This window comes from Lactuca virosa, chromosome 5, assembly GCF_052849685.1.
Source record: "Lactuca virosa cultivar CGN04683 chromosome 5, Lactuca_virosa_CGN04683_v6, whole genome shotgun sequence".
Lineage (NCBI taxonomy): Eukaryota > Viridiplantae > Streptophyta > Magnoliopsida > Asterales > Asteraceae > Lactuca > Lactuca virosa.
This window is the reverse complement of record NC_136430.1, coordinates 362,251,784-362,277,997: the sequence shown is the minus strand read 5'-3', so window position 1 is coordinate 362,277,997 and position 26,214 is coordinate 362,251,784. Positions and strand designations below refer to the sequence as shown.

At 34.8% G+C, this 26,214-nt stretch overlaps 2 protein-coding genes and 1 non-coding gene across 4 annotated transcripts; 1 reads left to right on the top strand and 2 right to left on the bottom strand.

Moving 5' to 3' along the window:
* Window positions 1-9,965: 9,965 nt before the first annotated feature.
* LOC145113542 (uncharacterized) lies at window positions 9,966-16,228 on the bottom strand. Its single transcript, XM_079049612.1, has 3 exons — window positions 15,847-16,228; window positions 12,212-12,421; window positions 9,966-12,100 (listed from the first exon to the last, which is right to left on the bottom strand). The coding sequence occupies exons 1-3, from the start codon at window positions 16,226-16,228 to the stop codon at window positions 9,966-9,968; spliced, it is 2,727 nt and encodes a 908-aa protein (XP_078905738.1).
* Window positions 16,229-18,464: 2,236 nt separating this feature from the next.
* On the bottom strand, window positions 18,465-23,715 carry LOC145116812 (golgin candidate 5-like). 2 transcript variants are annotated; one of them, XM_079053126.1, is made up of 19 exons: window positions 23,448-23,715; window positions 23,205-23,276; window positions 23,021-23,102; window positions 22,658-22,849; window positions 21,843-22,576; window positions 21,675-21,752; window positions 21,351-21,425; window positions 21,112-21,226; window positions 20,961-21,022; window positions 20,820-20,867; window positions 20,394-20,738; window positions 20,165-20,314; window positions 19,757-20,074; window positions 19,554-19,653; window positions 19,228-19,469; window positions 19,086-19,145; window positions 18,882-18,995; window positions 18,724-18,798; window positions 18,465-18,643 (listed from the first exon to the last, which is right to left on the bottom strand). In XM_079053126.1, the coding sequence occupies exons 4-19, from the start codon at window positions 22,809-22,811 to the stop codon at window positions 18,605-18,607; spliced, it is 2,709 nt and encodes a 902-aa protein (XP_078909252.1). In that variant the 5' UTR covers window positions 22,812-22,849; window positions 23,021-23,102; window positions 23,205-23,276; window positions 23,448-23,715; the 3' UTR covers window positions 18,465-18,604. The 2 variants fall into 2 exon arrangements, with proteins under 2 accessions (XP_078909252.1, XP_078909253.1); XM_079053127.1 differs by having other exon boundaries at window positions 21,681-21,752.
* A 92-nt stretch (window positions 23,716-23,807) lies between these two features.
* TRNAA-UGC (transfer RNA alanine (anticodon UGC)) lies at window positions 23,808-23,880 on the top strand. The gene has a single exon. It is a non-coding gene; the product is annotated as a tRNA-Ala (tRNA).
* Window positions 23,881-26,214: the final 2,334 nt, after the last annotated feature.

Below are 26,214 nucleotides of genomic sequence, written 5' to 3'. Positions count from 1 at the left end.
GCATAAGCAACATCGATAAAACAAAATTATTACATTTCATTTATTATTAAATAAACTTACATAATAGCAAAAAATGACTGAAGTTATTGATTTTAGATAATAATGATAATTTGATCAAGAAAACTTTAAATGTTGTGTACAAAAAAGTATTTCAAAATCCATTTTAACTTATTATGTTTATTTTACTTAAGACGATTACTTACAATCTAAAATACGTTTTTTTTTTACATTTAACTTTTTTTTATTTATATAATAATTTTAAATATACAAACCGTGGTTTCCACGGGTTATAACCTAGTATATATATATATATATATATATATATATATATATATATATATATATATATATATATATATATATATATATATATATATATATATAAGTATGTTTAAAAATTCTTATTTTGAAAATATTTGAGAACAAATTTTAGCCACAAAAAGCATCTAACTTTTAATGAAGTGGAGGGTATGTACGTAAATTTTCATTTCTTTTCTAAATGAAAGCTACATGAGCATCTCTTTCACTTTATACCATCGCACCACCACCGTCTACGCCCCACCACCACTTTGTTATTGCCTTCAACCATCAACCGTACCACCATACACCTTGATCTTCTCCGATAAGCATCGGTGAGAACATCACCGTATTCACCACTATATACCCTAATTTACATGGCCTCGGTTAGGGCTCAAAAGCTGATAATATACGAAAAAGGTTGGAACAATAATATTCATGGCGTATTTTGTAATTAAACGAACGTCGGGGTGTTTGTTACCGATCGTGTTGAAAATAATTGGAGCAACACTCGGATCTTTTTTTTTTACTTCCGATGTGACGTCAATGTGTGTTTTTACAGCATTGTTATTGATCCTCTGGTGATCAGTTCTCTAGAGCTTATCCAGATCGATCTAGCTTCGTATGACACAAATGGGGGCCACAGTTTAGTAACGACAACGACGTTTTTGACCGTGCGTGGTGATCTGACGCTAAATTCCGATCGGCGAACTCCATATGGATTAAATCTTTTACGACGGTGAGAAATGTGATCATCTTCTTACTTTCCTCACATGATCGGATCATATACCTTTCCAGATCCACCAACAATACACTTGAGCAGTTTGAAATCAAAACGAGCTATGGAGTAACGATGTGTATCCGGAATCGGTTAGGGTCAAGCGTTATGTTCCAGGGACAAGAATGATCAGTTCGATTTAGCGAAATCGTGGCATATTGGAGCCAGAGGTACCGATTTTCATATTAAATATCTTTAACTATGAAGTCGCTTTCTGTTATCTGAATAATCAATGAGCCATTGCTTCAGCGGAGCATAAATTCAGGGTAACCACAAAAACAATAGAGACATCAATCGTCTGGTAATGTTTCCTATGATTTTGCTTGTTCCGATGTTGGGGATTGAGTCCAATTCTGCTGACTAAATGTGAAAATTCTCAATTTGTGATGTGTTTACATATTATTAATGTCTAAAGTTCCTTATATGGTCATCTAATTACTTCGAAATTTATGTCTTGATTTACCTTTGATACAATAATGTTTCTTCAAATTTCCTTCACGAGTTACCTTTGATACAATAATGTTTCTTCAAATTTCCTTCAAGTTGGTGATTTTTTTCTGGTTCGTGTTCTTACTGTAGTGAAATTGTCTAGACGTGTATTTTAAAATTCCTTCTGGTTATTGTGTGTAAGCTATTGTTTGGATTTGCTTCAGTGTGGAACACGCCCTTCTTCTGTAATTATATTCTCATAGTTTCCTAGCAATGCGATTAATGGAAGCTCTTTTCCATAAACATTTAGTAAGCTATGAATTCTTGTGATGTTTGAAAGTTTGAGATACAATATATTATTTTGTTAACATGGAAACTCTTCTTTGGTTGCTGCAATTTTTAAGGGAATGCAAACTGGTGATGATGAAGTTGTTTGGCTAATGCAAGTAAACATTCAAACACAATTTGTTCGTTAAATTTAATATCTTAAGCATCTTTCATTTAGAAACAATATATTATTTTGTTAACATAGATGCCTTTTTGAAAAGATGCAGGCACTTCTAGATCTTGTCCCTATTGGGAAAATGACTGCCTTGACCTTTTAATAAAAAATTCAATGAAAGTCTTAAGATACACCTAGTTTTTGGTTAATTACGTTGAAGAATATGTAATTTTATTTATTACTTCTTAAAATTATGCTCTTTGTTTAAAGATCACATACTTAAGTACTTAATTTTATCATTGTGTGTATAATAGAACTTATAAAACAAGACACCAAGTATATGGTTACTTCTCATAAATTTTATCCTATTTTTTACATTTCTTTTCTATATATAAGGATCTAAATCCCAAAACTCACTCATCATTAAGTTTAATTTCCTGATGTGAATATCTACTTTTCCAGATTTTTCTTGTTGGCATTTAATTAGTTGTGGAATATTGTTGGGTTTTATCTACTCTAACATTCCTATGGTGCACATACAATCCTAATGCTTTGGATCTAAGTTTTTTCTAATTATACATGCAATATTGGTTTCCAAAGCATGAAGCCTAAACTAGCATACAAAATTTCATATATGAGTCATAAAATGTAACGACCGTGTTTCTAGGGTAGGCATTAATGATGATGTAATAGTCTAGGTTAACCTTTGTAAACCGTTGTGAAATCATAAAAATGTATTACTTTGAGTATTATGTGTTTTATGCTTAATTGTGTAACTTAAATGAATTAAGAACAAGAATAAGCATAATAATAAAATATCAGATAAGCCTGATATCTATGAAAGAAGTCGTAGTGGTCGTGACGAGGATTCCGGAAATATAAAGAATGCCGAAATCCGAGTTATAACGAAGAAGTTATGACCTGTCGAAGTTTTGTGACAGAACCGCGGTACGACACTGTGTGACGTAAATAGTGAATTTACGATAGAGCGATATTTAGCCTTAGTGATCTAAACGAAAGTCGTAGAATACGTTAAACCGAGAGCGTGCATAAAAAGAACGTCTAAATCTGACTTCGTATGAGGAAGTTATGATTTTTCGAAGTTTCGACTTAGCGGTATGCAGCCCAAAGTTCGAATATGAGATCGAGTGGTTTCTAGCCGAAACAATCTAAACGAGAATCGAAGATCTCGTCGATAGTAGTCCAACGGTAAAAAGGCAGACGAAAACGGACGTCAGATGAATGAGTTATGAATTTCTAACAGAGTTTTCCTGTCCCGGCCTACTAAAAATAATATAATAAATATAAAATCAAAATTAGCCGACGGAGTCTAAATGAAAGATGTAGAGCATAATCTCACCTACGTGTGCATATAAAGAACGTCGAAAACGAAGCTCGTATGCGAAAGATATGAATTTCTGAAGTTCGGGGCACGAACTTCAACCACTGTGTCAGAGCTCACGACGTGAACAGGTGATGGACGCCTTCCAGAGCAAGTGACCTGATGACGAACACAATGACCTATGCAGGATCGAGTTCACGACGTGAACTTTTGAGGTTCACGACGTGAATCCTGAAAATCGGCCCTATAAATAGAAACCGAAGGGCAGCCAGCCATGGTTGCTAATTCCTTCATTCTCTCACTCTCTATACCCTCTATAGTCGTCTTGAAGCACCCCCGAAGCCCCGGTATCATCCCGACACCCGAAGCAAGTCCCGAAGAACTGAATATCCCAAGAAGAAAAGAGTTTTCGAGCCGAAGCTCTGCCCGCGAGAAGCCCGGTGTGTGAAGATATCCCAGTTTCACCGAAGAATACTACTCTAAGAGTCGTAGTGCTGTCCGACAATCTTCTTATCAAGTGAGTGTGTAGTTGCTTTCTTCTAACACATAGATATGAATTATTCTCTATCAAATACGTGCTATGTGTTTATATATTATCTGTTATCTGGAATAAGTATTGAATGGATATATTATACAGGTTTTAAAGTTGTATAAGTATGTATATATGTATGTATATATATATATATATATATATATATATATATATATATATATATATATATATATATATATTATCTACAAAACTGTTGGGTATAATGTAACGACGTAAATTTTTAAACAAATTTTTCATTTAAAATCGCATAATTCTCATAACACATTTCACGAAAATCTCATTTATTTACTTTACAAATCACAACTCCATAAGTGTTTGATTCAAATCCAGGATCCTCAAAACATAACTCTTTCACTGGTGTGTACAATCAAGCCGGTGCCTTCCCGCGATCCTGAGAAACCTGAAACACATAACACATAACACGGTAAGCACGAAGCTTAGTGAGTTCCCTAAAATACCACATACACATGCTAGCCACTCGAGGCTATAACTCTATAGGGCCCTCCAGCCCGTGTGTCTCAGTGGGACCCTCCAGTCCCATGTATCGTTGGACCCTCCGGTCCGGTCTAGATGAAAGCCCTTCCGGTCTCACTGCTCGTTGGACCTTCTGGTCCGGTCTAGTGAGGACCTTCCGGTCTCATGAATCTTTGGACCCTCTGGTCCGGTCTGGTGAGAACCCTCTGGTCTCGATATTCGTTGGACCCTCCGGTCCGGTCTAGGTATCACATAACACAACATACAACACAGATATCACACAGAAAATGCATAACTCAAGCAAGCACATAAGACCCTCTGGTCACACATAGTTACCACTCTAGGTAAAGTATAGTGAGAAGACTCACCTTGCGAGTAGCAAGCAATCATCCTCGAACTCGAATCTCGAACTAGCCACTGCCTAACACATAGGGTAAATATCTCAAATAAATACTCGATTCTCGATTCTCAATAACCAGATGTTATTTTTCTCTCTCTAACTCTTGAATTGGGTAAAAGACCCTTTTACCCCTCCATGGTCTCCATTACTTATGTTGACCAAACCCTAAAGTCAACAGAAGTCAAACTCAGGTCAACAGTCCATGTTTGACCCGACTCGCCGAGTGCACTAGGGCGACTCGTCGAGTCCACTCGTTCCTCATAAGTCTCGTGAAGGTTGACTCAGCTCGTCGAGCTGACTCCCAACTCGCCGAGTGATCGCATGATTCAGCTCTACGGGACAAACCCTAATCAACTCGTCGAGTCGGCTCATTGACTCGGCGAGTTCATTCAGACCCAAAGCTCATTCAAACGATTCAAAACAGATCTAACACTCCAAACACTAGATCTGTCCTCTCAAGGCTCAATAGACACGTAAAGCTTCGATCTTGGTGTCCATGCATGGTGTATATTGCTTTATATACCATTAAAACTCCATTAATGCTTCCTAGCTTCAAAGCTCTATGGTTGCACAACTATGGCTTCACACTTTCGGACTCTCTGGACCTAACAAGGTCCAGATCTATAATACAAGCCCACAGAAAGGGGTTTGATGCACTCAAAACCCCATCAAGAAGGTAATTCAAGCCCTAATCCTCAAGAGATGAGATCTACACAATAAGGAAGAAAGGTTTTGAATTGATACCTCCAACTGAAGCTCCTTGCTTGAATAACTCAGATCCACAATCTTCTCTAGCCCTCCCTTTTAGCTTGAACCTTCTTCTTTCTTGCAAAATCACACTAACTTGCTCAAGATAGCTTTCTCTCTCACTTTACACGCTCAAGGCTCTTTAGGGTTCCTCTCTGGAAGGTGTGGCCGCAATAGGAGGCCAAAAGTGCCTTTAAATAGGTCCCAAACCCGGAAAATTAGGGTTTCTCTGCCCAGCACCTACTCGGCGAGTCCCTCCTCTGACTCGTCGAGTCCATTCATTAAATCCACGCGAGCAACTCGACTCGACTCGTCGAGTTGGACCCTCAACTCGTCGAGTCTCTCCTTCAATCTCAAGATTAACACACACAATAATATCCCTGAAAATCCGAATGTTACAATTCTCCTCTACTTGAATTATATTTGGCCCTCGAAATCGCTCCTCAACAACATATAGATCTAATCCAATAACCGAACAGCACCATCGAAAGGATCTCATACCACACAACTATCTTCCTCTCTGGACACCTGAATTCATACAAGAACTCTCCCACTTGAATTACTGGAAAAAGGACAGACCCATCCGCCACTACGCTACCCCTTCTGACTCTCCAGAATCTGGAAACTCTAGTGGCCTGCCACACAATGAGACCGCCCTCGCAAGATATCACCACGTTATTCGCTCCTCGAATAACAACCTCGATAACTCACTGCCCCTTTGATTCTCTAGTTGGGACCGATAAAAACAAGTCCATGTCCAAAACTGGCTACCGATCACTCATCCCATATATGATAACCAATCCAGATCATATATCAAGGAATGAAAGGATCACATCACACCAGGGACCCATCCACTGTACTGCAATCAAGACCCATCTGAATAACAAATCCTCAACACCCTGACCCCAGACACAGAAAATGATCATGGTTGTTCAGAAGCGTCCTCCGACATCTAACAACATACACCTCAGCTCCCTTCTCAAAACTGAGCACCAGGTCATCTCCCGACCCAACAGTGGAACCTCCAAAGGTTACCCACTGCATGTCCCAAAACGTCTCGCCGACTTCCTTTCATAACAACTATCTCGACCTAGTGTGACACACACAAGTCACGGAGTTCGCTTTATCCCAAGCGAATACTAAAATCCCAACTGAAATCGTCTCACCCTCGACCTCTGTCGTCTATTACTCATTAGTTCCATGCATCTTGTGGTCCTTCCCATACAACCGAACTGACCCACTCAGGTCTAAGACATCTTAAGACAAACAATACCCCGAAAAATGAAACCCTTCTCTGAGTGTGGAATCTCATTTGCCTACTCAATACACTGCCAAAGCCAAACTCATACTCGAGAGTCTGGTCCGACACAGAATTGGAACCACTCGTTCCAATGGAGCACCCAACTCATAACCCATGACCTGCAACTTACGCGTACATCATTTCTCCAAGCCCTTTCGATTGTGATAACCACAACTTAACTCAGAATATAATGATTCCCGTCACATATGGAGACCTCAGTCTCGCCCCTAGTCCGACCACCAGGTTCCCGAAACTCAAAGATTAAGGCTACCCAAGCCTAAAAACTCTTCTACGTCATGCTCTGACTAGCGAATAATACGGCTCCCCGTAGTATCACATCACCCTCTCACTGGCTAGTGAGTACTACGGCTCCCCGCAGTATCAAAACACCCTCTCACTGGCTAGTGAGTACTACGGCTCCCCGCAGTATCACAACACCCTCTCTTATCGCCCCACAATCTCATACTCAGATCATTACCTCACTGCGTCCACTAACTCACGCTTTGCGGCCCAACATAGATAGGTGCACACACCCACCCAGGCTAAGCATCACTACTCCTGATGACCGCCGTCGACAAAAACACTTTTTCTTGCTGCAATTCACATTTTCAGATAATCCCGCTTGATGTCAATTAGCTGAAAGGGCTCCCACCGGCTAGTAATAGTATTATGAAATTGATCATAAGAATTTGGTAAAGATAATAGTAGAAATAATGTCAAGTCTTCATCTTCATATTTGATGTCCATATCCAGATTTCCTACTAACTCTTTGAAAATATAGAGATGAATAGTCAAACAATTTTCCTTATCTATTTTTAAGTTAAAAAATCGTTGTTTGATATGTAACTTGTTAGGCATGCTTTTTGTCATTACCATTTGTTGTTCCTGGTTAAACCAGGTTTAACCAGAGAGTTGGTTGCCGATGATGTTTACTTCGAAACATCTTAAAGAACATCGTTAATAGATATTGATGAATGTGTGATGACGCATTGAGGTCTCGCATCTCTTTTTTCCTCATTTAACCATGATGCATGCATCTTGTCTAAACCCAAAAGTACTTTGTGGAAATCCATTTGAATTAACACATCTCTCATTGTTACTTTCCACTGGGAATCTTGTGTTTTTGTCAAGTAAATGGATATCGTGCTTCCTTGATTACATGGTTGGTAAACAGTTTTTCACGAATCACTATCCAAAGGACAATCTGGTACCAATTGTTGACAAATTCGACCAACATCTATAGCAAAGCAAATACTACCTCAATTTGTTAGTCGACAATATTCAAGATCACATGTTTGTGTCAAGTAGTATGCTAATAATACAAGTAGAAATTTAACTGTTATCATAACCAAGGAATGTAAAGTAAGAAAGAGAAAAGAACAACATATTTTTATGTGGAAACCCAGCTAGGAAAAATCACAAGCATGTGATGTTGAAAATCACGTTACTATATCAATTAAGGTTACAATGCTTATGATAGAAAAGATATAGATAACAAGAAAGTTGATTTGGTATTTATTGGAAGGTTTGACATCATCACAGCAAGATATGCATCAAATTCGTAGATTTGGGCAACAAAGTTTATTTATAAGAAAACTTTTTCTAATTAGTACGAGACACCTTCCAACTATAGATCATACGTTTGAGACATATATCAGTAAAAATAATTTGTTAGTTTTTTGAAAAATCAATAAATTAAAAAAAATGTTTGGTAAATTCAAAATCATTTATCCAAATAGAGAATTCATTAGCTTCAAAAAAAAATTTTAAATAATGTAAAACTTGATTTTTTTTTAATTGGCTTTATAAGCATAATAACTTAAAATAAAAAATAAATAAATAAAAATAATTAAGCAAAACAAATTTTAATTTATTGACTTATTGGCTTTTGTTACCACAAAAGTTACTCCAAACAATTTTTTCAAAAACTCTTTTTACCGCCACCATAAATCAATAGACACTTTTACCCAAAAACTCTTTTGGATATTAGTGCAATCGGTGACACGACACGAAACAAAACTTGAACAAAATTGAAATTTGAATTCGTGTTCATTTCTAGTGTAAAAAATATGATATCGCGTCGTGTGTGTTTGTTTTCAAAACTCGACATGAAATTAACACAATATAGCATTCATGTTATGTATGATTAAGTATTAATTAAATAAATTAATTGTTATTCAATGTTATATTTGTCATGTTGTATTTTTTTCGTTTTTTATTTGGTTATCTCATGTCGTGTCAAACAAAAAGAAAAACACGACACGGTTTCCCCTACTTTCGGAGGGAGTTCAAAAAACAATCCCAAACACCTAGTGAAAGGGATATCTCCAGAAAAGTCTCAATATTTTGGGCAAATTTTTAATAAGAGTATATTACACGAATCGTCCCTCGTGCAGGTGCCAAAATGCACGTTCAGTCCCTATTTTCAAAAATTAACTTGGACCGTCTCTGATATGTTTAAAAGGTGCACGTTTCGTCCCTGGTTTCATTAACCAGATCTAAAAAGACAAATTTACCCTTATCAATTTCTTTTTTAATTTTTTTTGGTTTTTATATTATTAACAATTAAAAAATAAAATAAAATGGGGCCACTGCTACAAACCCTTAACCTCTACTATACCACCCACACCCTTCGTCACTTCATCTTCTCCACCATCCAGCTGCATCACCTCTGTCATTAGAGGTTGATCAAGATACAATATAGACTTCTTAGCAACAATTGCAATCTCTCTAAAAATATTGACAGCAGTTGCAGAGCTCCTTATTATCACCACAACCTGTCAACTTATTACTCATTGAAAGACCCACACTTTCGTATTTGACAATTGTTACTCCGAAACATACTACGTGCATATTCATAAAAACAATATTTTATATTGATAAAGTGATTACAAACTACTGGATACAAACTCACTATTTCATAGTGTTATATATTACATAACTTTCCAGGATTCTATAGATTTATACATATGGGAGTGCAAAATACAATAGTTTCAAACTATTCGAAAATCTTCTATCAAAACAATAGTTTCAAACTATTCAAAAATCTTCTATCAGTACAGGGGCGGAACACAAGCACTACAAGTAGGGGGGGAATCAAGACTTCATAATTAAAATATATAAGCAAGTTTTATTTTGTGCAAAACTATGACATATTAAAATTGTAAACATGAAAACTAATATAAATATTGTTACATCGTTTTTCAAAGTGGAACGCGACGATCTTTTGCATTTTTAAAGTCTTGTACAATTGTGTCTAAACTAATCTTTTCAGCAAGTTCTCGTTCGAAGTGCAAAACCAATGAGTCATTCAAAAACTCGTCTTCCATTTTATTCCGTAACCTTGTTTTAATGAGGTTCATTGTCGAAAATGACCTCTCCGTTGTAGCAGTAGAAACTGGAAGAGTAAGTATGAGACTCGCTACTCGATAAATAAGATGAAAGTTTGCCACTCTTTTTGTCTTTATCAACCATTGACACAATTCTGATATAGATGTCAATAGTTTATAATCTACATGTTGAACGACATCAATCTCATAATGTTGAAGTTGTATCTTCAAAACTACTTTCTCTTGTTCATTGAAATCTTCGGGATAAAACTTCTCTACTAACTTAATCACATCACCACTTCGAAAAGGCTCATCGACACTTTTAGGATCTAAAGTTGTTAAAAGTCGAAGCAACTCCGTTGATCTATCATTGAATCGATGATTTAGTTCCATTAATTGACAATTAATTGCTTCATAAAATATATCCACCCGGTAACGATGCTCAAGTGTATGATCACTATGCTCGTTACGTGCTCGAGCCCCTCTACTAAAGTATGGAGAAGACATATCAGGGATATCAATGTTGCGTTCCTGACAAAACGACATAACAAGAGACAACAAACCATCCCATCTTTCATCTTTCATTTTTTGTAATAACAATTTGGTGGATGCAACTAGCCTCAATGCATTACAAATATCTTGAGATTGTCTTTGTAAAGCTTGACAAAGTAAATCAGTAATCTCCATTATTTCTTTCTCGAGATGAAGAAAAAAAATGAACTCAAATGTAGTAATAGCCTCATATGCTGAATCTGCGTCGCCTTTGATTGGACCGGTGCCATCTTTAATAATTTTAAGTAAAACCTCACAAGTTGGACTAAACATTTTAATTAAGCTCGAAACTGATTTGAGATGAGAACTCCATCTAGTATCGCCAGCTCGTTGTAATGTACCAATTTGATTAAGACCTCTACCTGTCTCTAACTCATCAATAGAAATCTTATATGCAATTTCCTCAGCTTGTGCATCTCTAAGTTGGTCGGTACGCTTGGAGGAAGCACCAACAACATTGATAACAAAAGATAATCGAGTAAAAAACTTCTGTAATGCAACAACTCCTTGGGAAGCAGCCATTAATGCTAATTGTAATCGATGTGCAAAACAATGAACATAATATGCATATGGACAATCATTTGAAATCAATGCTTGCAAACCCTTGAAATGACCTCGCATATTACTTGCACCATCATAGCCTTGACCACGAATTGACTTAAGATCAAGATTGTTATGTGACAATACAGAATAAATTGCATTCTTAAGAGTTTGTGATGTAGTGTCAGGTACATGAACAAGCCCAAAGAAACGCTCCATAATGAAGCCATCTTTATTTAAGAATCTCAAAACAATTGACATTTGTTCTTTATTAGACTGATCACGTGCTTCATCAACAACTAAACAAAATTTTCCTCCATTAATCTCCTCACAAATCATCCTCCTCACCCTAGTTGAGATAAGGTTTAAAATCTCTTTTTGAATTGATGGTGATGTATATAATGAATGTTTAGGAGCAGTACGGAACAATTCTTCCATCTCTGTATTAAAAACGCCAAGTGCCTTCAATATTTCACGAAAATTTCCCTTGTTTATGGAATCTGATCCTTCATCGTGGCCTCTATATGCAATTCCTTGAAATGCACATAAACGGACTGTATAAATAGTAGCCTTCAATCCCAATCTATTATTTTTACGCTCCTCTTCTGTAAATGCCTCAAACACATTTCGTATATTTTGCGCCTCATTTAACAAATCATCACATGATTTTTGTGCAACATTGTGAAAAGATGTACACTCAGTCCCTATGTGATTCAAAAATGAGCAATTTTTTCCACCAACTTTCTTCCAGTTTTGAAATCCATCTATAGTAAATGCTCGTTGGCCATAGTGTCCCATTCCAGAAGGCTTGTTGAATAGAAAACATGGAAAACAAAACGCAGCATCTACGCTCTTTGAATATTCAAGCCAAGGATATAACTTAAACCAAGAAGCTTGAAAACTACGTTTATGGGTTTCTGGTCCAGATTTTGGATATACAGAAAGTGTTTGTTGAAAGGGACCATGATTAATATATGCTCGTATAATAGTATCTCGTTAATTAATTGGATAATCATAAATTTGCTTACGCAAACCAGGATCTCGTTCTAGTGTACTAAGATCAATTTCATTATTTTCAAGATGAGGTTTTTTGAAACGGTTTTCAGTAATAGGAACATCAGGCGTGGGGGTATCTTCATCCAAAACAATTTTTAATGGGTTGGAATCTTGAGTAGAACTTGACTGTTTTCTTTTGAAAAATCCATCAATAGTAGATTGTTTTTTCATGTTCATATAAACTACACAATCAAATTTAGAAACAATTAACAAATAGCAATAAACAAATAAAGTTTTTTATTTTTAAAAAATAATATAAAATACATATAATTTTAATTAGTTAAATATCATAACAAGTAACAAATATACATACAAAAATATATGATAATATATTATATATACATGTCATCGATTCCACAAAATTTATATGTTAATAAATCAATCATAATATATTATATATACATATTATCGTTCCTATGAAAATAAATCAACCCATTTAAAGTGAATAACATACTAATAAATTTTAAGTGCAAAATATATATTTCTTTAATTCAACAAATATTATTTGTCATTATGTCATAGACTCATAGAGCTTGTGTATGTGTACTAATCAACAATATCAATTTCTACTTTATTGACTAAGCGAGTGTGAGAGAAAAGGCATTAAATAGAAATATAAATAACAAGAGAGAGAAAAGCCATTTACCTTAAGAAATAAGAACGGAGATGAAGAACAGGCGAAGAAAACCTTAGGGGAGGTAGCAGCCGGCTGAACACTCAAGCACACGGTGGTCAGCGGAGGTCAACAATCCGGCGACCGGAAAAGTGAACAAGACAACAGTCTTAACCGGCGGCGTTCTTCCGGTGAGTTTTGAGAAGTAATTTTCTGACGGCCGGATTAGATTTTAGATTTTAGGTTTACAATTATCAGTTTTCTTAAACTCAAACTTGGGTTAAATTGTTGTAAATTTGACAAGATTTTTGGGTTTTTATAGATTTTTAATAGATATTTAGTTTCCTTATTTTATAAATTTCTAAAGAAACAAGGTTTGTTTTGATTTTCTTATTGATCTTCCTCAAATTTTGATTCCGGTTATTCCTATCTTAGATTTGCATATTTTAAAATTTAAGATATTATGTATATGTCATGATGTAGAAACGGGGGGCAAAAATATGATTCCAGTTAAATTTTCAACTGGGTAATATAGATATAGGTATTAAGAGACCTAAAAGCGGGGAGGCCATGGCCTCCTTCGGCCCCTATGAGGGTCCGCCACTGTATCAGTATATAACTACACTGGTTACTTATCTCCTGCAAAATTTGTTAAACATTGAGAGGGTAAGCGGTGACGCTTAGTGAGTTCAATAATAGATACAATATAACGTTATGCCATATATATACTTCAATATGGCAGAAGCAAAGAGGAACAAGGAACAACAAAGGCATACGTGAATCATGTGACAAACTTTCCATACTTGATATACATCAATAAAGCTTTGGCCCAAATGACACAGAAGACATACAACTTCGGATTAACATTTTGGTAGATTTCAGGCTTATAACCCTGTCAAACCTTTTGCCAATACCATAGAATAGAAATCATTCTCTTACGGAGACATGTTCTACATGGCCAGAGGCTATATACCAGTACCAATATGAATCTAAGTCTTTTCACTGATCACATGGTCAAAGGTATTTCTTTTGCTATTAAAAAGAATAACGAATAAAAATAACACGGAAGATACTCAGGAATATTATTTTGCTAGAATACTTAGGCTTTCAGCCTTATCTTAGAATACTACCGAAGCCAAAGTGATGCCTATGTCATATACTTCATGGTCAACGGTTCATACCAATACCCAAGTGATGCCTATGTCATACACTTCGTGGTCAGAGGTACAGTTTTGCTATAAAAATAACGGAAATAATAACACGAGATGATAACATGGAAAAGCACATAGCACATATAACACATAACATACAATTGTTCCTATATATTAAACTCACCTTGAAATAATCGGGGGTCAAAATAATAATTTGTGCAGCATTTCGGCTCTAAATATAACTTTATTTGTTGAAAACCGGGAGTTTTCTTGAAAACCGGACCCTGCGAGGGTTGGGCTTCGAAACCGAAAAGATAAATTTTTCGGGCTTCTCGGGAATTTCGGGGCGTGTTTCGGGTGCTATAGTTGATACCGGGGCTTCGGGGGATGACGAGATAGTAAAAATATTGAAAAGGGGTGAAAAAGTGCCAATTTCTAAAAATTACCCGGGCAATCTCGCATGCCTTCTATTTATAGGGGCGAGCTGCGAGGGTTCGGCCGAGAAGGAGGAGTCAGCGAGGCAAGTGGCATCAGCAGCGAAGGCCAGGTGGTGATCGCGGAGCGAAGCGGCTGGCTCGGATACACGACAGCTTCTGCGAGGGGCACGTGCGAGGCATCGGACTGATGGGGCCTTCTAAGTGGACGAACTTCGGTCCAATGGGGAAAGAGGGTGACGAATTCAGACCAATCAGCGGGTGCCACGCGAGGCTGCGGTCCAATCAGAAGACGCCACGTGGAGGCTGCATGCAAAGGATGACGTGGCAGCACTATTCATGCGAAATTTCTCGAAAAATGTGCCCAATCTTGTAAAATCCATAACTTTCTCATACAGGCTCCGTTTTTGACGTTCTTTATCTGCACGCGTAGGGAAAATTATGCTCTACAACTTTCGTTTAGACTTCGTCGGAAAATTTTGACTTTATTTTTATATTATTATTTTTAACAGACCGGGACTGGTAAATCCGTTAAAAATTCATAATTTCTTCATCCGACGTCCGTTTTCGTCAGACTTTTTACCGTTGTACTGCTAATGACGAGACCTTCGATTCTCGTTTAGGTTGTGTTGGCTAAAAATCACTCGATATAAAATTCGAGTTTTTAGCTGTCTACTGCTAAGCTGAAACTTAGAAAAATCATAACTTCCTCATACGAAGTCAGATTTTGGCGTTCTTTTTATCAAAATTCTCGGTTTAACGAATACTACGACTTTCATTTAGATCACTAAGGCTAAAAAGTAGTTTATCAAAAACTCACTTTTTACGTCATTCGGCACCGTGCCGGTTTTATCGCGGATCTTCGATTGGTCATAACTTCTTCGTTATAACTCGGATTTCGATGAGGTTTTCGCCTAAATGTTTCTAACGAGATTCTTTACAACTTTAAATAATAAAATTTTACTTATGTCAAATTTTATATTTTCGCTAAATTTCACTATTTGGCTATTAATTGGAATCTCATAAGACTTCCAATATTTTATGAGTGATTCTAAACATAGTTTTACTTCATTTCTAGTAAAAACGATCTGTTAGAGCTCAACACTCAATTTCACATAATATTTCATAATATTTTTAACTTTTCAAATTACATAACACGATTTCAAAACGTGTATGTTACACTCATCTATCAATTTTCTCAAATTCCATGTTTGAAAACACTAAGAGATACAATAACGATGATACCTGATCTCGCAAGGGGTTCGGTGTACGGTATGTGGATATGAATCTGTTTCCTCAACCACCGATCGATACCTAGTAAGAACCAAATCTCGTTTAAGATTCTTCTTATTTCAATTTTATTGAGAATTTGGGGGTGCATAGTTTCAGTTTGATGATCATGAATTAACCAAAAGGGTACTGAATCAAGAGAATAAGAATGAATACCTGGAATCTGTGCAATTCAAGGATTTGTATAATGCCATGTACAAACAACAACACCATCAAAAGCTTCATTGAGATGATGTTCTTCTTTTTCTTTTTTTTCTCTTTAATGATCTCACTTCCCTCTTCCAAAAGTCCCCAGCAGTTTTGAAGACCACCCGTTTTTCGATTTTGAGCACTGAAATTATCATCTCCGGCTGGAATCGCCGTATACTTTCCGATGACCATCAATTTTCTGAACTCTGTTCCAAGCATAACTAAAGTAAGGTTAGAGATGGGGATGTCTTGGACAAAGAGTGATGCAACCGTGGCGGTGATGGAAGAAGGATTATATACCGGAAGCTCCATGAGTCCTTGGATGACTGCGAACATGCAAACTCCACCCCTCCACAATATGTTCCCCTCAATCCCAATCTTGATACTTGCGTCACTCAATCCCAATAGCTTAGATTACAGGATGAAGGAGAAACAAAGCAACCATGGCCGAAGTTGCAGAATAAGGGAGAACCAGAGTAGCTGGTGACCGGAGTCGCACGAAGAGGGAGACACAAAGTAGCCGTAGATGGATCCGATCGCGTATGAGGGAAATCTTCGATGGGAATCACAGGCTTTTAGGCGTTCTTAGGGTTTATGATTTTAGATAATAAAAAATCAATAAATAAATAGAAAAATATCAAGCAAATAAAAAATAAATGAAAAAGAAATAAAAAAGGGCAATATAGTCATTTTATGTCTGTCAGTGACAGAACGTGCACATTTTAAACATATAAGGGACGGTCCGAGTTAATTTTAAAAATAAGGACCGAACGTGCATTTGAACACCTACACGAGGGACGATTCATGTAATTTACTCTTTTAATAAAGTCCTAAATTTTATTTTTTTGAATAAAAAAGTCCTCACATTTTCACATTTTGAATAAAAAAACCCAAGAAACCGGCTAATTTATTCATTTTAGCTCTTTTTTACCTGTTCAGCAGGTCATGGGACCAAATTGTTAATTTTTCGAAAATAATGGGACTTTTTTGCAGATTTCGTCAAAAAATTTATATAATGTATAAAATATTTTTTAAATATCTATATCTATTTTTACGTATTTGTGTATTTTTTATGTTTTTATATGTATATATTTACGTATTTTTATGTATTTTAAATGTATAAATGTATTTTTTTAAACTTATTTATATGTATTTTTAACAATTTTACATATTTTTTTTATGTTTTTTTATGTGTTTTTTATGTATTATGTATTTATATATAATTCTATGTATTTTTACGTATTTATGTATTTTTTAAAGCTTTTTATATAGATGTTTATGTATTTTAAATGTATAAATGTATTTTTTACGTATTTATATCTATTTTAAGTATTTTACATATTTTGTATGTATTACATATTTATGTATTTTTTAAGTGTTTTATATAGATGTTTTTGTATATTTATGTATTTTAAATGTATAGACGTATTGTTTTACGTATTTATATGTATTTTTTAAATATTTTACATAATTTTTTGTGTGTTTTTATGTGTTTTTTTCCTATATTATGTATTTATATGTATTTTTACATAGTTATGTATTTTTTTAGTTTTCTTATATAGATGTTTATGCATTTTTATGTATATTAAATGATTAATTGTATTATTTTTACGTGAATAAACATTTAATATACATAAAAATACATAAACATCTATATAAGAAAACTAAAAAATTAAATAAATACGCAAAAATATATATAAATACATAATACATAAAAAAACACATAAAAACACACAAAAAATATGTAAAATACTTTAAAAAATACATATAAATACGTAAAATAATACGTTTATACATTTAAAATACATAAATATACAAAAACGTCTATATAAAAAACTTTTAAAAAAAAAATACATAAATACGTAATACATAAAAAATATGTAAAATACTTTTAAATAGATATAAATACGTAAAAATACATTTATACACCTAAAATACATAAACATCTATATAAAAAGCTTAAAAAATACATAAATACGTAAAAATATATAAAAATACATATAAATACATAATACATAAAAAATAACACATAAAAATACATAAAAAATATGTAAAATAGTTAAAAATACATATAAATAAGTAAAAAATTATGTTTATACATTTAAAATAAGTAAAAATACGTTAATATATACATATAAAAACATATAAAATACAAAAATACGTAAAAATAGATATAGATATGTAAAAAATATGTTTATACAAATACATTATATAAAATTTTTGACGAAATCTGCAAAAAAAATCCTATTATTTTCGAAAAATTAACAATTTGGTGTCATGACCTACTGAACAGGTCAAAAAGTGCTAAAGTGAATAAATTAGTCAGTTTCTTAGGCTTTTTTATTCAAAAGGTGAAAAAGTCAAGACTTTTTTATTCAAAAAATAAAATTTAGGACTTTATTAAAATTTTGCCCAAAATATTGGGATTTTTCTGGAGATATCACCCTAGTGAAATCCATCAAAGAAAGGATTTAAAACATGTTATAGAATGGAATCTGAAACTCTAACTCTTTTGGAATCCACAAGCCAAACAGTAACACGCCTTGGGTGTTGAAATTATCAAGCTTGTCATTTTCTGTTATTCATATGAATTAAAGTTACAAAACATATGATCTCTGGAACTCATCACAAAACATTAGCATATCATTCTGCAAGTAAAAAGTTGGTATGTATTTTCCTCTCCCCTATTTAGGCGGCAGCACCAATTGATGAACTCGGCCCCTGGATCTACAACCAACAAAATAAGACAGAATATTTTCAATGTTTAGAGTTTTTTTTGCTAACTTTTTTAAAACTCCAAAACATACCTTATTTACAAGAACGTTTACTTGCTCTCTATACATCTCTTTCAAGTCCACGATATCAGCCCGAAGCTCTTCAAGCTACAACAATAAATAAATTTTCAAAATATAACTCGTTATATATTTTTATGTTGAAAAAATAATAAATAAATAAAAACATGTACCTCCTCATCGCGTTCACCCATCAACTCCAGTGCAGCAGAGTGCCTGCGTCTCAATGCTTCTAGCTCTGCCTTCATTCCGGGCAGCTGAGACACCTCTGACCGTAATTTTTCACACTGCAAAAACATTCATACTCCATAATTGATTAATTTCAGGGCAGCTGTCTTAAAGTGAAAAAAAAAAAAAAAAAAAAAAAAAAGACATACCTCTGCAGTCATTTTAACCAACTCTTCAGCGAGAGAGTCCCGAATGGATTCCATAGACGCCTAAAATTAAATAACAAATACCATCACCATTAAAGTTAATTAAAAAAAAAAGAAATATGTTTATTAAAGAAAAGATGTATACCAGTCTAGACATATAAGATGCAAGTTCACCCTCCTTTTGTCGAAGAGCAGCTTCAAATGCATTTGGTGTTTTACTCTTTAAATAATACGAACTCATTGTATTTGTATTTGTATTTGTATTTGTAGCCTCTCCAGGATTTCTCCTTTCTGATAAACTATCAGATGAGTCCAAAGACGCCTGTAGATAATGACTTTCCTCCATGCTACTCAAACTATTGGCACTTGAAACTCCACGCCTCAAACCTGCATATCCATAAATTAGAATCCAAATAACATAATAAAAGAAAAAAAAAAAAAAAGATTTGTAGATATTAAAGGCTGATTTACCATTCTCAAAATTCGAGTTTGTTCTGAGTATCGGATTTTGCTCAGCAAGGTGAGCTGCCTTTTCCAACTCCAAACGAGCAGCCTTTTCACGTTCTATATCCTGTAAATATTTTTTTATAAATAAAGGATGTATGAAATATGATAATAATAATAATAATAAAAGTAAAAGATTATTTTCAAATAACAATATAACATAAAATTACCTGCTGTAAAAGTTCACGGTGAGTCAATGCTTCCTGCAAATCTTCCTTATGTTTCCTTTTGAGTTCCTTTATTTCTTCTAGAAGCTGACTCACGTGACCTTCATGTGTATCCGCCTCCTCTTTTAGCGCCAAATAATCCTGCCGACTTTCTCCTGCTTTCTGTCTTTCCTTCTCAAGTGATCTCGTTAGCTGTGTTTGTTCAGTTCTCAAACATGAAATCTGAGCTTCTAGAACATTTATGCGAGACAAAGTTTGGGACAACCGTTCGCTCATAGAACGCTCTCTTTCTTCTGAAGCATCAGCTTTCGACTCCGCTTCCTGTTAATTTAAATATTAGCAAAAATTATATATATATATATATATATATATATATATATATATATATATATATATATAATATTTTATAACCTGAAGACGTGATGTTAGTGATCTCTCTACAGCACTCCAAGCTTCTGCCCTTCTAGAAGTTGTTTCCTGCATAACTTCAATCTGTCTCAAAAGAGGTCTAGTAGATTCTGGAACTTGTGTGATCAACTCTTCACATCGACGTTCACTCGCCTGTAGATTAAAAAAAACACAATTTAGAGATGAAAATTTCGTTTTATTTTATATAAAAGTTTGATGACACGTGGCAAACCTGGTATCGTTGTTGAAGGTCTTCAATGTCTCGTCTTAGCATATCTTCTTTAAAATCTGTTTGTTGCTCTTTTCTGCTTAAAGTTTGTCGTAATTCTTCTAGGGTTTGAATGAGCATTGTTTCACGTTCTTCTGATTCCTTTAATTTAGCCTCTAATTCGGATCTGGCTTCATTGTTTGCTTGTGCTTGTGCTATTGCTTCCGCTTCCTTGGCTAAATTCAATGCGTTTGTGTAGAATTCTTTTTGAGTTGAAAGTTCAAACTGGTTTTTCTCTATTGTTTCTTGGAGGAGATTCTCTGTCGCTAACTTGTCCCTCTTTAGACTCTCCACCTTGTTCTCTTCAACCTAAAAAGAAAAAAGTTTATAAAATCAATAACAATTTGAGGGAACTGTTAAGATTACTCACAGGAGTAAGAATGTAATTACCTGTAGCTTTGTTGTCAATCCCTTTTTCTCTTCTTCAAATTCTCTGATCTAGTGATCATAAAAAACAAAAATAAAAACTTTAAAATAACAATATGTGGAAACTATTGTAAAGTGACAGTTTTGGCTTATTTGATTTTATACCTGTGCGCGTAGTTTCCTGATTTGAGATTCTTGAGCTGCTTGTTTCTTTGAGAGTTCTTCGCCTAAATGAACAAAAAAGGAAAAAGATAAATGTTTTTATCATAGAGATTCTGATCTTGATTACGTGAGACTAAAATTTGTTAATCATTACCTTCTGCCATAACTTGAGTGATTATTTCATCTTTTTCCTTAAGAAGGGCAGCAGCATCACTTTTTTTATTTTGCTCTCTACGTAGGGTATCTCTTTCCCTTGTGAGAGCATAAACCTGCCAATATGAGGATTTTTGTCCATTATTAAGTGATATTTTAAATATTTTATCTTCATTAAAATGTTGTGAAAGAAAAAAATTTATGAGATAACAAGATTTAAAATGTATATGGACAGATTACCTTTCTTTCAAGAGTGGAGACCTTTTGATGATACTCTTCTCTTAGAGACTCGATTTCAGCTTCATTTGATTTTCTCTGTTTAATAGTGTGAAAATTTGAGACTAGAAAATTAAAGGGTAAATGGTAGGAAAGAGCAACGTATTTTACTCTTTTTACTGATATGGGCAATGTACTTTATTTTCTTACCCATAAAGTATTAAAGTACACTGTGTATATTGGTAACAAGAGTAAAGTATGCTGCTATTATTTGCATATTGCTCACAAGAAAATCAGAATTACAAAAAAGAATCTTAGTTTAACAAATTTCAGGCAGAATAAACTTACACCTACCATTTGATCCTCAAGCAGAGACTTCAGTTGCTCATTCTCGTTCATCAGTTTTTCAATTTCATCAGCTTTCGTCTTGGTAAGATGGATAATGAATGAATTAAACTTCAATAATATATTAAAAGAATTGTTTCTACAATTTCAAAAAAGCTAAAATTTGGGTACCTGAGCTTGTTTAGCAGCTCCTAAAAGTGCAGTTTCCATCAATTTCATCTCCCTCTTCACTTTCTCCAGCTCAACCACTGAATCTTCATTGCTTCCTGAAATCATCTGTTGTTCTTTTATGGCATCATTTGAAACCACCTCAGAAGCATCATCTGAAACTTGTACGCTCGCCACATCAGATGAGGCAGATTGAGCTTCATGCTGACGTGTCCCATTTCCAGTTTGCCCATCAGAAACTTCCCCTATACTCTCTTCTTCTTGTGTCTTTACTTCATCTTCAGTTTTCTGAAGATCAACAACTGTGTTCACCTCATTTGGGTCTGAGGAAGTACCTGCAACTTGATCTTCAGAATTGGTTGACTCAGCATGGTCAACATGGTCAACACCTGCTTCTGCTTGCAAATTATCACTCGTTTCACTTTCATCCTTGTCAATGGTAACTGCCTCTTCAGATTCTTCAACATCTGTTTCAACTGACTTTTCAGTCCTGCTGTTTGCTTCCTCTAAAAGTGGATTATTTGTTTCCAAGGGGTGAGTCTGATGTTCTTCAGGCTTTGAAGTTTCAACATTTAATTGATCATCAGTTTCAGCCATTTCATTTTCCTGTGAAGAAGATGGATGATTTGAAGGTTCATTTTTTTCTAAAGGTTCAGGATTTTCTGAGGGCTTAGTATCATCATCCTCATCATCATCTTTTTGGCCCATAAATGACATTAAATCCGTAGACCATAAACCTGTAAACAGATATGATTGTAATCAAATAACAGAATTGGAATTTTGGAATTTCAGTAAGTTGCAGGAAGTGAACAAGTTACCTTGAGAGGTGGAAGAAGCGCCATCAGGATTCTCTTCAATCCCAAGGGCATTATCGAAATTCTTCTCAATAGTCTTAACACTCTCACTCAGCTTGTTTACAGCGCCAGCAAAATCCAAGTTTCCTAATGAGACCTTCCCGCTAAACCAGGCCATCTCCTAATCTATAACTTAAATCTCTCCGATTCTTGAAACTATATAGATAAAATGCATCAAAAAACCCCACAAGTTAAACAAATTATTTGAACATCATCAGCATTGAATCCCACGGTGGTTAACAAAAGGCTCAATTTTAGGCATTTGCCGACACTGATCATACAGATCTAGATTTTTTTTATTCGGTGACTTAGATTGTGGATACGTACTCTGTTTAAATTCGTCAATGAATCTCTGCGGATTCGTAGTGAATCTTGAATGATTTGACGGACAAGCTGACGGTTGATTAAACTGGAAGACAACAGGTGTTCAGATCAGATGGGAAGAAACGAGGATGATTTAAAAAGAAATCAAGTGCGACAGAAATGCCCGTAGAAGGCGATGAACACAAACCTCAATGACCCGCAGATTTCGAGATTGGTTAGTGGAACGATGATTGTCACAAATTTCACGGATAAATTGACCCTATAAATGACACCAATAATCAAACATATAAATAATGTATCTAACAAGTCAAAAAAATTGCGGTAGTTGTGCAACACAAAAGCAAAAACAGTGGGAAATTCGAACATTTACGCAACCCAAATTGCTTAATTTCAAGATCTCTTTTATTTCAAAGAGAAAATGGTGGATTACCTCGACTTTAGAAACAGTTCATTCCTGAAGGGATGATGAACAATGTAGAAAAATGTATATGTAAGGAAAGAAAGCCGTGTGAATCTGAAACTGGAGTTAACGCAAGAACTTCCAATAAAAACACCCCAAAATGATTATCAGAAGATATATCAAGAAAATCGATAGAATATGATAATGATTAGAGGGGTGTCAAGAAATGGACCGATATCGTATGTTCTGTTAATAGTCTGCGCTGAAGCTCGATTTGTAAACAATGGAACTATGGAAGCACCTCTTCTCCGTGCTGGCATGTGACAGGGGTTTTGACCACAAAATACGGACTAAAGAAATTAAATTAAAAGCACAAACAGATATCAAATTGGGGATGTAGCTCAAATGGTAGAGCGCTCGCTTTGCATGCGAGAGGCACGGGGTTCGATCCCCCGCATCTCCATTTTATGACATAATTTTTCACGGACTTGTTTAAAGATGAATTTTTATTGATTTTTACATCTGGTTTTTTTCTTTTACATAAATAGATTTTAAGTATAATGGCCTACTAATCATTTCATATAATTTTTCACAGAATGAGCACGATGCGGTTAGGCTATGGGGAATAGTCACCACTAACCCACCGAAAAAGTGTTTTCATCTTTACGTCATGTCAGCTTCACCGCCAACCCACTAGACATAGGAAATGGTTACCACTCCACAAATTTTTTTTTTATTTTTTATTTTTTTATGATTAAATTAAATAAAAAAATAATTTAAAACATAATAAAATATTTTACATTAATTGAAACTGAAACTGAATGCCCTGGTGTTCTCCTTCCATGTCGACTGAGAGGAGGTGTATAAGGAAATTATTATTACTCCTAATATGTTTTATTTATTATGTAATTTGAGTTAATGTTCTTTTCTTGGCAATCAAGGGTATGTTTTTAGGTTTACTGACCATCGAGTTTTCCTGGAGCATGTGATGGTTGCACTTCGGAGGAAATGTAGTTGATCAGGCTACACTCACCCCTTACTACAACCATGAACAGTCCCGACCTAACCGAGATGTCAGTGTTATCTTGTTTGATTTGGTATTATGTTCTTTTTCCTATATCACACAAGTAAAGATGTTTTATCGTTGTGTTTTATTTGTTTTGTTCAGAGTTGTGTTAGTCCTTCTTTGGTTTATAGTTTCATATCAATGTGTGGTTAGATATGTCAGTTTACTATAAACAGAGCTCTGATACCAACCTGTCACACCCCCGAAACCAGACGGCGGAAACGTGTCGCGTGACTTAAATTGAATACCATCACAATGAATATACATGAATCATAACATAAACATCACCATGCATCAATACATTACAACTGATATAGTTTACATCCAGTACATTGTTTTAAACATTACACATTCATAATATAAATTGTTTCAGAGTTTTCAAAACGAAACATCCTAACATACTTGGTATTACCCTTCCGCTTACCTGTTACCTGAGAATACAAGTTATTTTGGAAAACGTCAACATATGAAATGTTGGTGAGTTCATAAGCGAAGTTGTGTTAAAAATGATTTGTGTAGTTTGTAAAACCCAGAAAATCCGATATTTTCTGAAAAGACAATAGTTTATCAAAGTGTGAAGATCCATAAGTTGATGCATGAATGATTTCAAAAACATATATATATATATATATATATATATATATATATATATATATATATATATATATATATATATATATATATATATATATATATAAAGGGTGTTTTGTATTATAGTTATAGAAATTTCGAGCGAGCGGTGTTGATTTCCCCGGAAAACCCGATGTTTTCCGATGTCGAAAGATATACGTGATTACTAATAATTATCCCGCCACAACGAATGGCTTTTGATTACTCATCCTTGATTACTCGGATGGTTGGATATTATCAAACCTAGTGAGTCGTTGTAACGATGTCCGGTGAAGACAGGTTATAACTACCAACTACGAACGACCCATAGAGGTGTCGTCTGTTGTTACTCACTTAATCCAAACCACCTTGATTACTGTTGAATAACGTCCTAAGTCCGTCTACTTTGATTACTCATAAGCCTTAGCAAACGAAGAGAAGAGGAGTACGAACTCCTGCTACTATCGTAAGTACCTTAGGCTGTCGGGGATGCGAAGGACACGTTGGCCCAACTCGCATTTGATTACTTTGACCTTACTAGCAATACTAATGGACCACTAGGGCCCAATAGCACATAAAAGCTATTGAAAGTCCTTTTATATGGAATTGGGTCATGGAAGGCCCAATAACATATAAGCGTTATCCCTTTGGGCCCAAAGATCATGTTAATGGACTTGCAAGGTCCAACAAGCATGATTTGAAACTTTCAAGCCCAAAGTTTGAATATCTACTCGTCTTAGGTATCGCATATCTATTGGAGGGTTCGATTTCACGGTTGTTGTTTTTGTATCGATTCGAGACCGATCGATTCGTTTATAACGATATTTGGAGTTAAACGTGTATTCGTCTTTCAGTTTTTCGTAAGTCGTGGTTTTGTATTTGACTCAATGAAATAATTTGCTTAAAATAGTGGTTTGACCTTTTTAACACCTTTCTTTTTATAAAAATAATAGTTTTGGTCCTTTATATAAAAGAAAATACATTTTTAGCCCTTAAAACATTTTCTTGACACTTTTGCATCATAGATTTATTGAAATGATAGTTTTAACTCAAGACTTAGTTTGTTAACAGTTTCAGCCCTTTCAAAATAGTATTTTTCGGTTAGAACCCAACTTTTCGCAA